The sequence below is a fragment of the Ammodytes marinus genome (assembly GCF_949987685.1).
Source record: "Ammodytes marinus genome assembly, chromosome: 6".
Lineage (NCBI taxonomy): Eukaryota > Metazoa > Chordata > Actinopteri > Uranoscopiformes > Ammodytidae > Ammodytes > Ammodytes marinus.
This window is the reverse complement of record NC_137235.1, coordinates 3381826-3395824: the sequence shown is the minus strand read 5'-3', so window position 1 is coordinate 3395824 and position 13999 is coordinate 3381826. Positions and strand designations below refer to the sequence as shown.

Sequence of the window (13999 nt, the reverse complement as noted above, 5' to 3'; positions counted from 1 at the left end):
GCACACACACATTATGCAACAAACTTCAAGCCTGAACAGGGACTTGAACCCTGGACCCTCAGATTAAAAGTCTGATGCTCTACCGACTGAGCTACTCAGGCTTCAGGAAGGCTACTTTCTTGGGGAAACAATCATATGAAGTCGAAATCCAAATGAATTTACATCTAAACAATTAATTTCGATGATAAAGTTAAGTTAAGTCAGCCATAGTACAGTGCCCCTGGAGCAGTTTGGGGTTTGTCTTGCTCAAGGACACACTGGTAGAGTTGGTAGGCACCGTATATGTAATAGCAGCCACCACTAGTTGTACCACTAACACCCTCCTATCCGGTGCCGGGGAACCAACCAGAGACCTCATGGTTACTGGTCGCCACCTTTCCTCTAGGTCATCCTGTTCCTGGCAGTTAGTTTACAAGAAATGTAGGATTGGTAGAACCTGTTTAGCATGTATCCTGGGAAAACCCAGAGAGACTGCAATCTGATTTGGGATCAAACCAAAATATGAAAAAGATGTTGCCTCATGCACCTGAGAATATATTGAGCTTCAATTGAGTCTTCCAAGTATCTGAGGCCAAAGCAAATTCATAATTGACATGTGTGGTAGTGGCCCGCAACGAGATGACAAGTCCGACATAGCACGAGGTTCTGTCTGATCAGGGGCTTAAATACCAAGTTATGTTTCCTTAAACACTTGATGATGTATTGAGTGGAAGTCATCAAGTAACTGAGGAACAACCATTTCCCCATGTCTGGGACGGGCCACAAAGAGATGAGTGATGATATATGATGATTGAACATGGCACACACACACATTACGCAACAAACTTCAAGCCTGAACAGGGACTTGAACCCTGGACCCTCAGATTAAAAGTCTGATGCTCTATTCCGAAATAGCACATAGAGGTTCTGTCTGAACAGGGACCTGAATGCCAAATGATGCTGACTCAAACAGTTGAGGATGTATTGAGCGGAAGTCATCATCAAGTAACTGAGGAACAACCATATACACAAAGAGATGAATGTGATATATGATGATTCAACATGGCACATACATTATTAAACAGACTTAAAGCCTGAACAGGGACTTGAACCCTGGACCCTCAGATTAAAAGTCTGATGCTCTACCGACTGAGCTACTCAGGCTTCAGGAAGGCTACCTTCTTAGGGAAACAATCATATCAAGTCGAGATCCTAATGCATACAACTACATACAACTGAGGCCAGAGCAAATTCACAATTGTTATGTGTGGAAGTGCTCGCAACAAGATGACAATTCAGACATAGCATCATTTGAACAGGGACTTGAATGGCAAATGATGTTGCTTCAGACAGTTGATTCTGTATTTAGTGGAAGTCATCAAGTAACTGAGGGACAACCATATCCCCGTCTCTGCTAGGGGCCACAGAGTGAGGAACCAAAGTTCAAGCCTGAACAGGGACTTGAACCCTGGACCCTCAGATTAAAAGTCTGATGCTCTACCGACTGAGCTACTCAGGCTTAGGTGAGACAAGTCTCTTGGCGAAACAATAATATCAAGTCGAAATCTTAACAACAAAGTCATGGTAGTTAGTGTACAAGAAATGTCTGAAGCCAGAACCTTTTTAGCATGTAACCTAGGAAAACCACGATAGACTGCAATCTGACTTGTGATTGAACCAAAACGGGGAAATATACGGCCTCACACTCCGGAGGATATATTGAGCATCAATATATATATATATATATATATTGAGGAACAACCATATTAACACGTCTGCTAGGGGCCACAAAGAGATAGACCATGATATGTGATGATTCAAACATGGCACACACACACACAACAAACTTCAAGCCTGAACAGGGACTTGAACCCTGGACCCTCAGATTAAAAGTCTGATGCTCTACCGACTGAGCTACTCAGGCTTCAGGAGGACTATCTTCTTGGGGAAACAATGATATCAAGTCGAAATCCTGATGTATTTACAACAAGACAATTTACTAGGATGATAAAGCAGTCCTGGCGGTTAGTTTACAAGAAATGTAGGAAGGTAGAACCTGCGTGGCACACACACACACATTACGCAACAAACTTCAAGACGTGTCTGCTTGAACCCTGGACCCTCAGATTAAAAGTCTGATGCTCTACCGACTGAGCTACTCAGGCTTCAGGAAGGCTAGTTTCTCTGATAACCAACACAGATTGCCTACTTACCATGCTTTATTAAGTCTGTCCTCAGGGGAAGCCTTTGCACGAAGTCATAACCCAAACATGAAACAGTAATCGCTGTAAGCCTCTAGTAGTTTAATTAATTAAAACAAAATTTCAATTGTTTGATTTGCAGATTACATCTCAGCTGCTACCTGAGTGGAACCAAAGCCTCCACCTATCCTCCGCTGGCTGTTCAGCCATTTAAATGGTGCTGCAGCTTCCTCCATGCGTCCCAACTTGACCAGAGCCAGCAGGGCATAGCCAGTCGCCTCCAAGGTGAACAACCTATTTTCCTTGTCGGGCCAGTGGCTGCCGCCTGCAGAATAGAGAAGGGGAGAGATGGAGTTCCCATGTATGTCAATGAGAAAAGCAACACACTGCCATCCATTCACCTAATCATTATCAGCAGTTTGTCATGGGTGTGTGAGTAACTTGTCTATTTAGGTTTGATTATCTGTACTGTACAAATAGAACAGGGCTGAGTAATAAAGCAAGGGGTCATCCCTATGTTCCCACATCCCGTTGGTTCCACAGCCCGATGGTCCCACAGCCTTATGCTTCCTGAAATTGGCAATTAGGTTTAGGCATCACAGGTGGGTGATTAGGGTAAGGGTAAGGGGACAGGGAGAGGTTAGAATAGGAGTGACACTTACCCAATCTCACCCACAGAAATACTATTCTCTATTATATTGTTGGATTACTTAGAAATGTGGGACCAACGGGCTGTGGGAACATACATGCTCCAATACAGGATACCTTCAGCTGAGGCTCTGAGTAAAGTTTGCGTTGGGTCGTTAAGTTGAACCTTCCCCAGGAGAGCCAGGGCGTAGGAGGCAATGGCCACAGTGTACGGTCTCCTCCCTATCTTCAACAGCGCTCTCTTCAGGTTTTCCGCTGTTTTATGGATGGCTACCTACAGCAGACAGACACAGGTAGACATAATACATCAGATTTATGTAGCGCTTTTTCAAATGCTTATAGGGGAGAGTGGCCTAAATTGTGCCACTTTTTACTCAAAGTGACTTTAAAGTGAGGCCTTGACAGTAAAGTCTCCAACTCAAATATATACATATATGTCAGGGTGTTGTGCATCCCTGGCAATAAAAACTTTGGATCTGGAATAAACTGTTGAAGAAATATAGCTTTCGGAAAAAAAGTTGTCTTGTGGCACAACTTGCCCCCGGTGTGGTGTAAGTTGTGCCATTGGAGAAAATACCATGGGGTAAATTGTGCCATTGATATATATCTCATGAACTGTAATGCAAGACAAATCCATTAGGCAATTACTTATTTAAGGTTTATTTAAAGTAAATAAAGTAAATTTTTTACAAAGATTGAAGGTCAATTTTCTTAAACAAGGCCTAGCAGATCTAGGTGGTTTTGCCTGCAAAGCTAACAATGACAAAGTCACCATCATCATCTTTCTGGCCATCTGAACTCTCATCAGTGGTGTCGTTAAGTGGAATTGAGATGTCGGTCTCTTCTGAGCTACTGTGGACAGTCACTTTCTTTTGGTGACCAGCGTATACAGCCATGCCAATGGCACAACTCTCAGAAATGTACTTTGCACTAGCTGCTCCGCCCTTGTAGAACCAACTGCCACCTGGCATATGCGATTCCCTCTCCATTTCTGCCTTTAAATCATGGCTCAAAACCCATCTGTACACCCTGGTTTTTCCTCCCCATTAACTATCTTACCTCTGCACTACTATCTTTGTTCATGCGTGGATGTCTGGGCTTTATGTCTTTTATTTTGGTGATTGTTATTTTACCTTAAATTTTTACCTACTGAATGCACTGTGTACAGCACTTTGGACAGTGAAAACTGTTATAAATGTGCTTTTATAAATGCATTTTACTTACTTACTTACTTACTTACTTACTTACTTACTTACTTACTTACTTACTTACTTACTTACTTACTTACTTACTTACTTACTTACTTACTTACTTACTTACTTATAACTCACCTAGGCCCTCTGGCACAAATCACCCATCCCCAGAATTTTGGATAATAAGCATGATGCAGCAGTTTAGGGCTGACATTGTGCTAACTATATAGACACAAAGTGTAGCATACTAAAGCACTAAAACATGTGTCAAATGTTTTCAAACGTGTCTATAATTGTTCAGACACAGTAATCAAAAAACCTTGATCATGGAAATTTTACTTTGAAAGGCAAAAAACAGTTTTTTTTAGCTTAAATGTGCTTATATCTTATTCCATGTTTCTCCCTTATTTACAGGATGAGTTTAATGGATGGCTCTTCTTAAATATGTGGTCACATTTCCAATTTCTTCTATGGTTTTCTAGAAACAAGGGGTGGCACAACTTGCCCACCGGCACAACTTAGGCCACTCTCCCCTACTGATAATACCACTTATCATAAGACTTTTGCAGGTAACAAAACAATTGACAAACAAAAAAAATTGTAAGTGCTTGATACAACCAACTGCAGAGTTGGTCGTATCAAGCACTTACAATAATTATTTTTTGTCAGTTGTTTGTATCCATTGAATACATTTAACTGTTTACCCCTCTGCAGATAAACCTACAAGTTTGCAAAGTCTAGGATGTGTATTTACAATGGAGGTGGCCGATCGTGAGGAGATATTCACTGATTTCGATTCAACATTTGATTTGCACCTTTAAAGGTTAAATATGATACTTATTGAATATGATAATTAAGACAAAACAGATAAACTTAACTAAGAAACCTGGACAAAAATAAGTTTTGTATGAGTTACCTCTACGTTGACGGCAGGATCATTGCAGCGAATCCCAGCCTGCTTAGCCTCAGCTAGCGCTATGAGGACAAAGGCTGTTAGGGTCGCCTCAGGGTCATCGCCACGGAGACCGCCCTGGAAAAACATGTACAGTACAGTTTCTTAAAGGTGCTCTGAGGAACTTTCAGCTTTTGTTAAGTCTTGCACCCCTTTTGGTCAAAAGTGTTTTTACTACTACAGTTGTAGTTCCTGCGTGAGCGTACCCATGACAAAGGCCTAAAGGAAAACTTTGTACAAATAGCATTCTTTGCACTGATGGTCTCTTTGCTGTTACATGTCATTTCTGATCATCAGAGGAAAAATAAGACGGTTTCAGAAATATTAAAAAGTTCTTCGTAGCACCTTTAATATTACATTTCAAAATGTGAATCAAATCAAAGGCCCTTTGGATGCAATGCATTCTGTTCCATTGAGGCAGAATAGTACATTTAACTTTTTGTCTTGTCTAGGACCGTTTATATATGTTGGTGTACTATTAAGGCTGTTATAAAAAGGACTTAATATTTTTCCTCCTATTAATATTACACTTTTGTGTGTGTGTGTGTGTGTGTGTGTGTGTGTGTGTGTGTGTGTGTGTGTGTGTGTGTGTGTGTGTGTGTGTGTGTGTGTGTGTCTCACAGTCATGGTAGTGGTGTAAACTGGGTTATCCTCTACGAAGTTCCCTCCGACCCGGTGTTTGTTCTTCACCAGGTAGAGCAGAGGGTCACACACTTGCTGCTCGCTGACCCCAGTGATGGAGTGAGCCATAGAGAAAACCTTCACCACGTACGCTGTGATCCTAAAACCCAGGTTGAATGTGATCAGCCAACAATAAATCATGAATACACAGTCATTATCTTTTTTTTTTAGTAGTACTCCAAACAGATCAATATTGTAAATTAAAAGTCATAAGGATTTACATGAATAGTGCTCAGAGGAATTTACATTTATGTTAATTCTAGCTGCCCCTTTTGACAAGTTCCTGGGTGAGCGCGGCATGAAAAAGGCATAAATAAAAACTTTATAAAATAGAATTTTTTGCACTGATGGTCTTGTTTGCTGTTACATGTAATTTATGATCAACATTGTAAAAATTAGACTGTTTCAGGAATATTTCAAAGTTCCTCGTCGCACCCTTAACATACTGACTTTTTACTAATTGATTTTCTACACCTCATTTCAGAATGCAGCATTTGACCTCCTTAATATTACCATGGCTCCACTTCTTATCAGAAATCTTCTCATGTCATGCATTTGCTCCAGAGAAGTTGCGTAAAAATCCACGCAATTGGGAAATGTACAAAATCTGACGTTGACAAAACAACCTACCAGATGTTCTTGAAAATTAGCTAATGTGTTTTAGAGATTGAATTAAATATGTACATGTTAAAATATTGACAGTACCATGTACTTGCACCTTCCCTCCGGTAAGGGGGGTAAGATCCATCACTCTTTCTGTATTCCAGCTGATTCTCATAGCCTGAAAACACAAAGCAACATGGAAGAATTTCAAGATGTGATGTGATGGAGATACACTTTACGTATATAATGTCTTGAGCCAGCAGCTAGTGACCTGAGCCCTGTTTCAGGTAGCAGGTTTTACAAACTCTGGGTTTAATCCTGCGCTCTGAGTTGCTCAACTCAGAGCGCAGGGTTGACGAGCAACTCTGGGTTTTCGGTTTCAGAACAGTGGATCAGCGTTGGGTCAATCAACTCTGAGCGTGTTCACTCTAGGTTGATCGCGTGCGTAACATGATTCACCATGGAAACAGAAGGAACAAATGCTTGATCCTCCCACTTCTCCACTTCTCAAAAAAAAAAAAAAAAATCTCTGCTCCTCCCACTAGAGTAAGTAAATATCAACGAATGAGTTTATGGTATGGAGAAGAATTAACGGGGATATTATCTCATAACTCTGATCTAATCACATCGGCCATTCAGAAAAACAACGGGGGGAACATTTTTTGTCAATAGAATCATTACGCTTCCGTATGAGAAGCAAGTCTATTTTAAGAATTAAGTTACGCATATCAGCAGCAGCAAAAGTGTATGGCGCCGCAAAGCATTGCTGACAGTGTTTTATATTCGCTGTATTATGTAGTCAAGCTATAATAGTCTACTGTGAAGTAAACAGACTGTCGCTTCTTTTAAATGAGTAGTCAGACACATTAGATGACAGTTTCCATTGTAGAGCCTGATTGATGTATTACCAGATTCCTTGTCCTCTAGTGATCACAGTTTAAATTATTATATCATTTCTATATTCATATAGGCCTACGGCTATTTAACGAGGCTCGTCTGTGACTTTGGGATGACACAAGTGAACAGTAGCGATCGCATGCAGCCCCAGCCGCAGAATTACATTTCAACCTGACATAAATCTGTTCAGTGGCACCGACGTTAAAAAATCCCTATTAATAAAAAGAAGAATGATATAGGCCTACATACAATACAAATAGGTTTATTAATCTGAATGTAGAACATGTTCACGATGTGTAAGGTGGCCGCCATATGAACGAACGAGGGCTGAGAACAAGGCTACTGATCAGATAAATGATCGGTCAAACGTAAAATCATCAGTACATGATAAAAACATCCCGATGGAGATTTCTATGGATTGATTTGGCTTTAAACTGTACAGGGACGCGTTGTAACAGTGACTCTTTCTTCAGTCGGAGCTGCAGCGTAAAGTGAAAACAAACTCAGGGTAGGTCTAACCACCTATCCAGCAGGTTAGACCCACGGCGTATGTTGCCGCAGTAACTGACTCTCGGTTGCACTGAACCTGCTACCTGAAACGGAAAACCGAGAGTTTCCACTAACTCAGAGCGAACAAACTCTGGGTTGCCTCAAAACCAGCTACCTGAAACAGGGCTATGGTCTTTATGTCACACGATGCATTTCTGTCAGTGCCAAATAAGTATGTATTGAATTGAAAATATTGAATTTCGATACACAGTACCCTAGTTGTGTTTATTCTCTTTCACCTCGTCTGATGTATCGTAGCGCCTCGGCCTTGCGTTCCACCCCTACGCTCTCCCAGCCCTCGGTTCTCCCCAGGTAGAGGGTTGCGATGAGCGGCAGAGTGATGGAGGCCAAGTTCTGCTCCACACATCCGCCGGGCATTCGGATCAGAGAGGCCAGGGAGTCTTCACTGATGGAGTTATCAATGCTGTCAGCCAACACATGTCCTGGAGAGAAACGGACAGGGGGGGAAAATCTAAAAATCATTCCATAGGCCTACTCCATATAGTCATTTTCCCCGTACTCCGCCCCTTGACCACTCTGCTACGCAAATCTTCTCAATAATTTCAATTTTTATTTTATTATTTTTCATTATGCAATTATTCAATCAATTCAGCAAAGACATTTCTTACAAACACAGACAATGGTGTTGGGGGTGAAAGGCTCCTCAAAATAAGTTATTATAGGCAGGCCTTTTTATAGATGTTAGCAATTTTTTAAAATATTTTGTATAATATGGATTGTTCTGTCTGGTCTGTATATTATTGTGCGTTTATTGTGAAATATTCTAGTGATTTTGCTCTTCGTATTTAAAGTATTTGTTTTTAATGCAGTGCACTTTTGTCTCCTCTACTGTTTTATATTGTATTTAGTTTTTATTATGATTTTTTTAAATGTACACATTCACTTTAAAGTCTTTAATACACCTGTGTGTACCATGTAAAGCACTTTGTAAAGGTCTTTTTTAAAAAGTGCTATATGAAGAAAACATTTAATTACTTTTTTGGTTACATTTAAATCTGTTATCTCTGCTGTGTCTGTGACTCACCTCTGACGTTGATGAATGTCTCTGGCACAGAGTTTGGAACCACCGACTTCAGTTCGGCCTTACGCACATGAACCGTCTGTGTTCCTGTAACGGATGAAAGACAGATTCATTGAGTTCATGTCCATTTACCACAAATCCAAAGCAGCTAAACCATTTTGTGTATAGCAAATTAAGTGTATTTAGTTATTGTTGAACTGTGAACCAATTTCTAAAATATCCGATATTTTTTGTTTGTTTTTTAGTGGGAAACTAATACATGTGTAAATAAATAGAGAGACAATTAAGTTTGCAATTGTCTGTGTCTGTGTCTGCAACCGACACATTATCAAAAAAAATGCAGTTGTAAGAGGACAATCAGAAAAAATAATTATTAATGCAATCTTCTTGCCTCCGGTAGCAGATGGGTTCAACACTTCACTCGTTACTTCCATCTTCTGCACTCCATCCATCTGTTTGGGTTAATAACGAGAGAGGTATTTTAAAAGAAGGGTTATATTCAAGTTAGTCTGTGTTTTGTCCTAGTGACCATATTTGATAAATATTATATTGGTATATAGGTGCAAATCACATTTTGTCAAAATCAGTGAATATCTCCTCACGATCGGCCACCTCCATTGTAAATACACAACCTAGGCTCTGTAAACTGGTAGGTAAACAAGGGTCTTAAAGGGGGCCCACAATAGCTAGTGGATTTTTTTTCAGCACACATACAGTATGGACAGGTAGCAGATAATGAGGAGATATTCACAGATTTTGACAAAAAGTGATTTTGACAACAAACCTTCAACATACTGGTGACACCACCTTAAATTCATATTTTCTTTACAAAAACAAATCAAGGGTTCATAGAAGTATCATAGAAATACAAATTATTGTGATTTTCAAGGTAAGAAACATGATTTTTGGGCCTTTTTTGGCTATTCATTATTATTATTATTTATTTACAGCCTACCCTGATCTTAATGCCATTGAAAGGGTTCGTATGTGCTGTTGAAAAATATTTGCCCTTCCACTCTCTACTTTCCACTCTGACCTTTACTGCAGGTCATCCCCCCTCTCTCTCTCTCTCTCTCTCTCTCTCTCTCTCTCTCTCTCTCTCTCTCTCTCTGTCTCCCCATTTCAACTCTGTACTGTCTAATAAAGCTTGAAAAATGCCAAAAAATTATCTTAGAAAAAAGAGTGACTCACCACCACGCGTAGAGTTTTCTGGATGCGGTCTCCTCCCATCATGTCTCTGCCGACCACCATGACCTCCAGAGGGAGTTTCCCCACCACCAGCGGCACGATGGTGAAGGGCACCGCCACAGAGGAGCCGGCCGCCACCGTCAGGTCCTGCGTGTGTCTCTCCTTAAACGCTACGCTGCACATGCCTTCTGTCTTCATCAGCACCAGACGCACCTAAATGATAACCACCACAAACATGAATATTTATAAAGGTAACACTTTACAACAAGGGTACATTAATTTACTGTAAGTTAATGCTTATTTATTGCTATTAACGGTTATTTAATGAGTAGTTAACGCTTATTAACTGTTAATGCTAATTTATTTACGGCTAGTTAATGTTTGGTTAACTAATGCTTAGTTAGCTTAGCATTAACTAAGTATAACGGTTACTTAATGCTTAGTTATTGTCTATTAACGCACATTCACGCACCGATAGCAGCAGCTAACTATCAAAGTTTTAAGTTAAGTTTTATGGAGATTTTCTTACCTGCATTTCTTCGTATCCATAGTTATGGATCACGGCTTTAATCTCGACCTGTTCGTTCCTGGCCACTGAATATGGCAGCCTCAAGTCCACGAAGAATTCTTTCCACGCTCTGACGTTATAAGGCTCGGCAACACAGAAACCTACGGCACAGACAGTCAGAAGCAGATGAGGGATGGGTGTTCAGCAAATACAGTATTTGAATGTGTATGAACATCTGTGGAACCGGTCAGCCTTTTCCTGTACATTTTACCATTAACATTTAAGTTTGGTGGGCTTTGAAACTTTAAGGAACATAACTATTAAGCTTCTAAACGTTTCTTAATTTCCTATGGAGTTCAGTGACTGAGCAATGGAAGGTTTTAGGACATGATTCCATCCATTCAAACGTTTTAATTACTGTATCAAAGTTTTATTTAAAAGTCTACAGAACTAACTTTTTTCAAAATAACGCTTGAAAAATAGTTTGACACATGAAGTTATATACATGAATGCATTGTGACATTATTTAAGTTTGTAGAGTGAAAAAACAATCACAAATCCTTGCAAATTTTTATTCCAGTTTTCATCAAATTGGGGACACATAATGATAGAGACTGTAGATAAGTTTGCCTGTGTTTCTGTTGGCCTAAGAGTTAAAGACCTACTTCACCGGTGGGAATATGAAGGTGTATTGAACTCTATGAGATCCTATGTAGTATAAATGTGCAAAAAATTTAGAAATCGGTTCATCCTAGCCTGAGAAAAGGCAGAAAGAGTGTTTTATGGGCTCACTGTCTAACCGTATAGTTTGCCCAGTTGTGACATCACATTATTGAGACTTGTCCTCACAAGCCACAATGTGGAAGGTGTTGTAACATTTTGAAAGAACGGTGAACTGTATTGTTACTGGTCACCTTGACTACCACCTCGCCCCCCTCCTACCTGTTTGAGTTGATGCGCTGACGGCCAACACGCCCCACTCTGTGATGCTGTCCGGTAGAGGATGGTTTATGTTCTTAGAAGCAAACCTGTTGATCAGATTAACATCAGTGTTATCAACAGCAAGTCGGTGCAGGGTTAGAACCACCATTTTTTTTTTTTTTTACGATTTTTAGGGGGCATTTTTGCTTTTATTAAACCGAAAGACGGAGATGAAATGGTGTAGAGAGGGGAATGACAGGCAGAGAACGACCCGGGCCGGATTCTAACCCGTGGTCTGCTGTGAAGAGGACTGAGACTCTAACCACTACACCACGAGCGACCCAAAACCACAACTTTTATTTGAAACAGATACAGATAGATATAGCCAAGATGTGTAAATGTACATTTAGGGTTTGAAGCAAAGAAAGTAATAAGATCTACGATGCAAAAATCATGACTACATTTTCCTCTCTTTCCTTCCGACTTTTGGATGGACTGATGCATGTCACAGTGCAAATAAGGACATGTAAATATTACACACACACACACACACACACACACACACACACACACACACACACACAGTACATGACAAGGTAACAGATCAATTGTATTTGTTTGCTATTGGGAAACAGAATCAGTGAACTGTCTGAACGTTTCTGTGAAAGTCACAAAAAATACCACATCAGTCATCCAAACAGACATGATTAAACCTGCCATTGCTGCATACCAGGACATTTAAAATTTAAAAACACCTGTTCCAAGGTATATTGCTACAAAACCTAAGGCAACATATTGTGTTGATGTGTTGCTCCAGTCTCTCTCCCTGCGTTCCAATCCCCATACTTCCCTACTATTTAGTACGCCAGAAAAATATTTAGGATGTACCAATTCATGCACATCAATTGTAGTATGCTGATAAAAACATAAATGCCCCACTAACCCCAATAGCATTTTAGAGTATTCGTCTTTATTCTTGACATTTCTCGACATAATGAAACAAAATATCCTTTATCTGATTATTTTCTCTCCTGTGGCTCTAAAACTCTTCTGTACTTTAGTATGCAGTGTAGTAAAAAGAAAGAGTATGTGATTTGGAACGCAGGGTAAGTGTCATCTTTTAGGGAAGACTCGTTTACTGTTTTGTTTGTGTGGATGTGAATAATAGACCCAAATACACTGTGTTACTTGCTCCCAGACTACACTGCAGCAGTCTAATTACATTTCTGAAATTGAATTCAACAAACTCTCTAATAGATCCGGAGACTGCACTGCAATAAAAGGCAATTCAAGCAATTGAGAATATGTAATTTTTTGGTCACTATAAGTTTTTGACCAACTGAAATAAACACTGTTTTAAAAAACACCCCATTTGAGCAGAAGATAAATGTTATTGTACCATTACGTTACATTCATTTATTTTAATCCAAATTTAACAGTTGTGTAGAACTAGATTGTTCTGTGTTTCCACTACCTGGTTTATTTCTATAGCACAATTCAGACACAAGGCCATTCAGAGGGCTTTACAGGGGCATGAAATACATCAAGATTAACATACATCAAGTATAGAATAGACATTAGAAAAAGCGAACAAGGGGCGCTCCGGTTGGCGTAGTGGATAGAGCGTGTACCATATTGGCTCAGGCCTTCGTTGCAGTGGTCGCGGGTTGAAATCCGACCCGTGGACCTTTACTGCAGGTCATCCCCCCCCCCCCTCTCTCTCTCTCTCTGTCTCCCCATGTCAACTCCGTACTATCCAATAAAGCTTGAAAATGCCCAAAAATAATAAAATAATAAAAAAAAGAAAAGAAAAAGTGAACGTAAAATATGAATACTGTTATCTTTCGCTCACCCGTCTCTGTCTGTCTGGCTGGGCAGGTCAACGTCCATCCACAACCAAGACTCGTAGAACTTGGACCTCAGATAAACGTCTGTCTCGTCCAGGTATTCACCCTCTTCTTCCTCCTCTTCCTCCTCTTCCTCCTCCGCTGAAGCTCCTGCCATCCCCATCATCGAATATAATTCTTCTCCTCCTCCCCTGCTTGAAGTTGTAAATCTAAATGTGTCCAGTTTACGATCAGGCCGTGAATGAAGTCTGACTCCAGAATGTTGTCGTCGATCGAGGCCGCCTATATGAACACATTTCAATCAATCAATCAATTTTTATTTATATCGCGCTTTTCATACTCGTGAGAAGCTCAAAGTGCCATACAGAGATTAAAAACAACAGAAAGTAGAAAAAACGGCAAATAAAATCAAGAGAAGAAAATTTAAAGAACCCACATAGACATGCACAGAGACATACACAAATACATACACACTCATACACACACTCATACACACACTCACACATACACACGCAGACACTCACACATACACTAGCTGTCATTTACATAGGATTAGCAGTTGTTGACCTCTATCATTTCGGTAACACTTTACAATAAGGGTTAACTGATTAACGGTTACTTACTGCTTAATTTAATGCCTCATACGCATTATCTAGACATTAACTAACCGTTAGGCTTAGATATTGCTTAACAAAGTCTTAGTTAACTAAAAATAGTTAATGTTTAACCAAGCATCTACTAACTTAGTCTTAAAGGTGCTGTAAGCGGAATGGTTCTTTTAGCTAACTTC

General features: G+C 40.0%; 1 protein-coding gene across 1 annotated transcript in view; it reads right to left on the bottom strand.

Annotated features, from left to right (window-relative positions):
- Positions 1 to 13999, bottom strand: part of LOC307252245 (venom factor-like) — a gene marked incomplete at both ends in the record, with an annotated part of 37279 nt that overhangs the window by 9641 nt on the left and 13639 nt on the right. The window contains 12 exons of the mRNA XM_080029883.1: positions 2342 to 2505; positions 2946 to 3102; positions 4938 to 5051; positions 5595 to 5754; positions 6360 to 6435; positions 7943 to 8146; positions 8749 to 8832; positions 9137 to 9197; positions 9937 to 10146; positions 10463 to 10602; positions 11384 to 11469; positions 13215 to 13491. Coding sequence (XP_079886009.1) covers positions 2342 to 2505; positions 2946 to 3102; positions 4938 to 5051; positions 5595 to 5754; positions 6360 to 6435; positions 7943 to 8146; positions 8749 to 8832; positions 9137 to 9197; positions 9937 to 10146; positions 10463 to 10602; positions 11384 to 11469; positions 13215 to 13491 — 1733 coding nt within the window. The remainder of the gene's footprint in view (positions 1 to 2341; positions 2506 to 2945; positions 3103 to 4937; positions 5052 to 5594; positions 5755 to 6359; positions 6436 to 7942; positions 8147 to 8748; positions 8833 to 9136; positions 9198 to 9936; positions 10147 to 10462; positions 10603 to 11383; positions 11470 to 13214; positions 13492 to 13999) is intronic.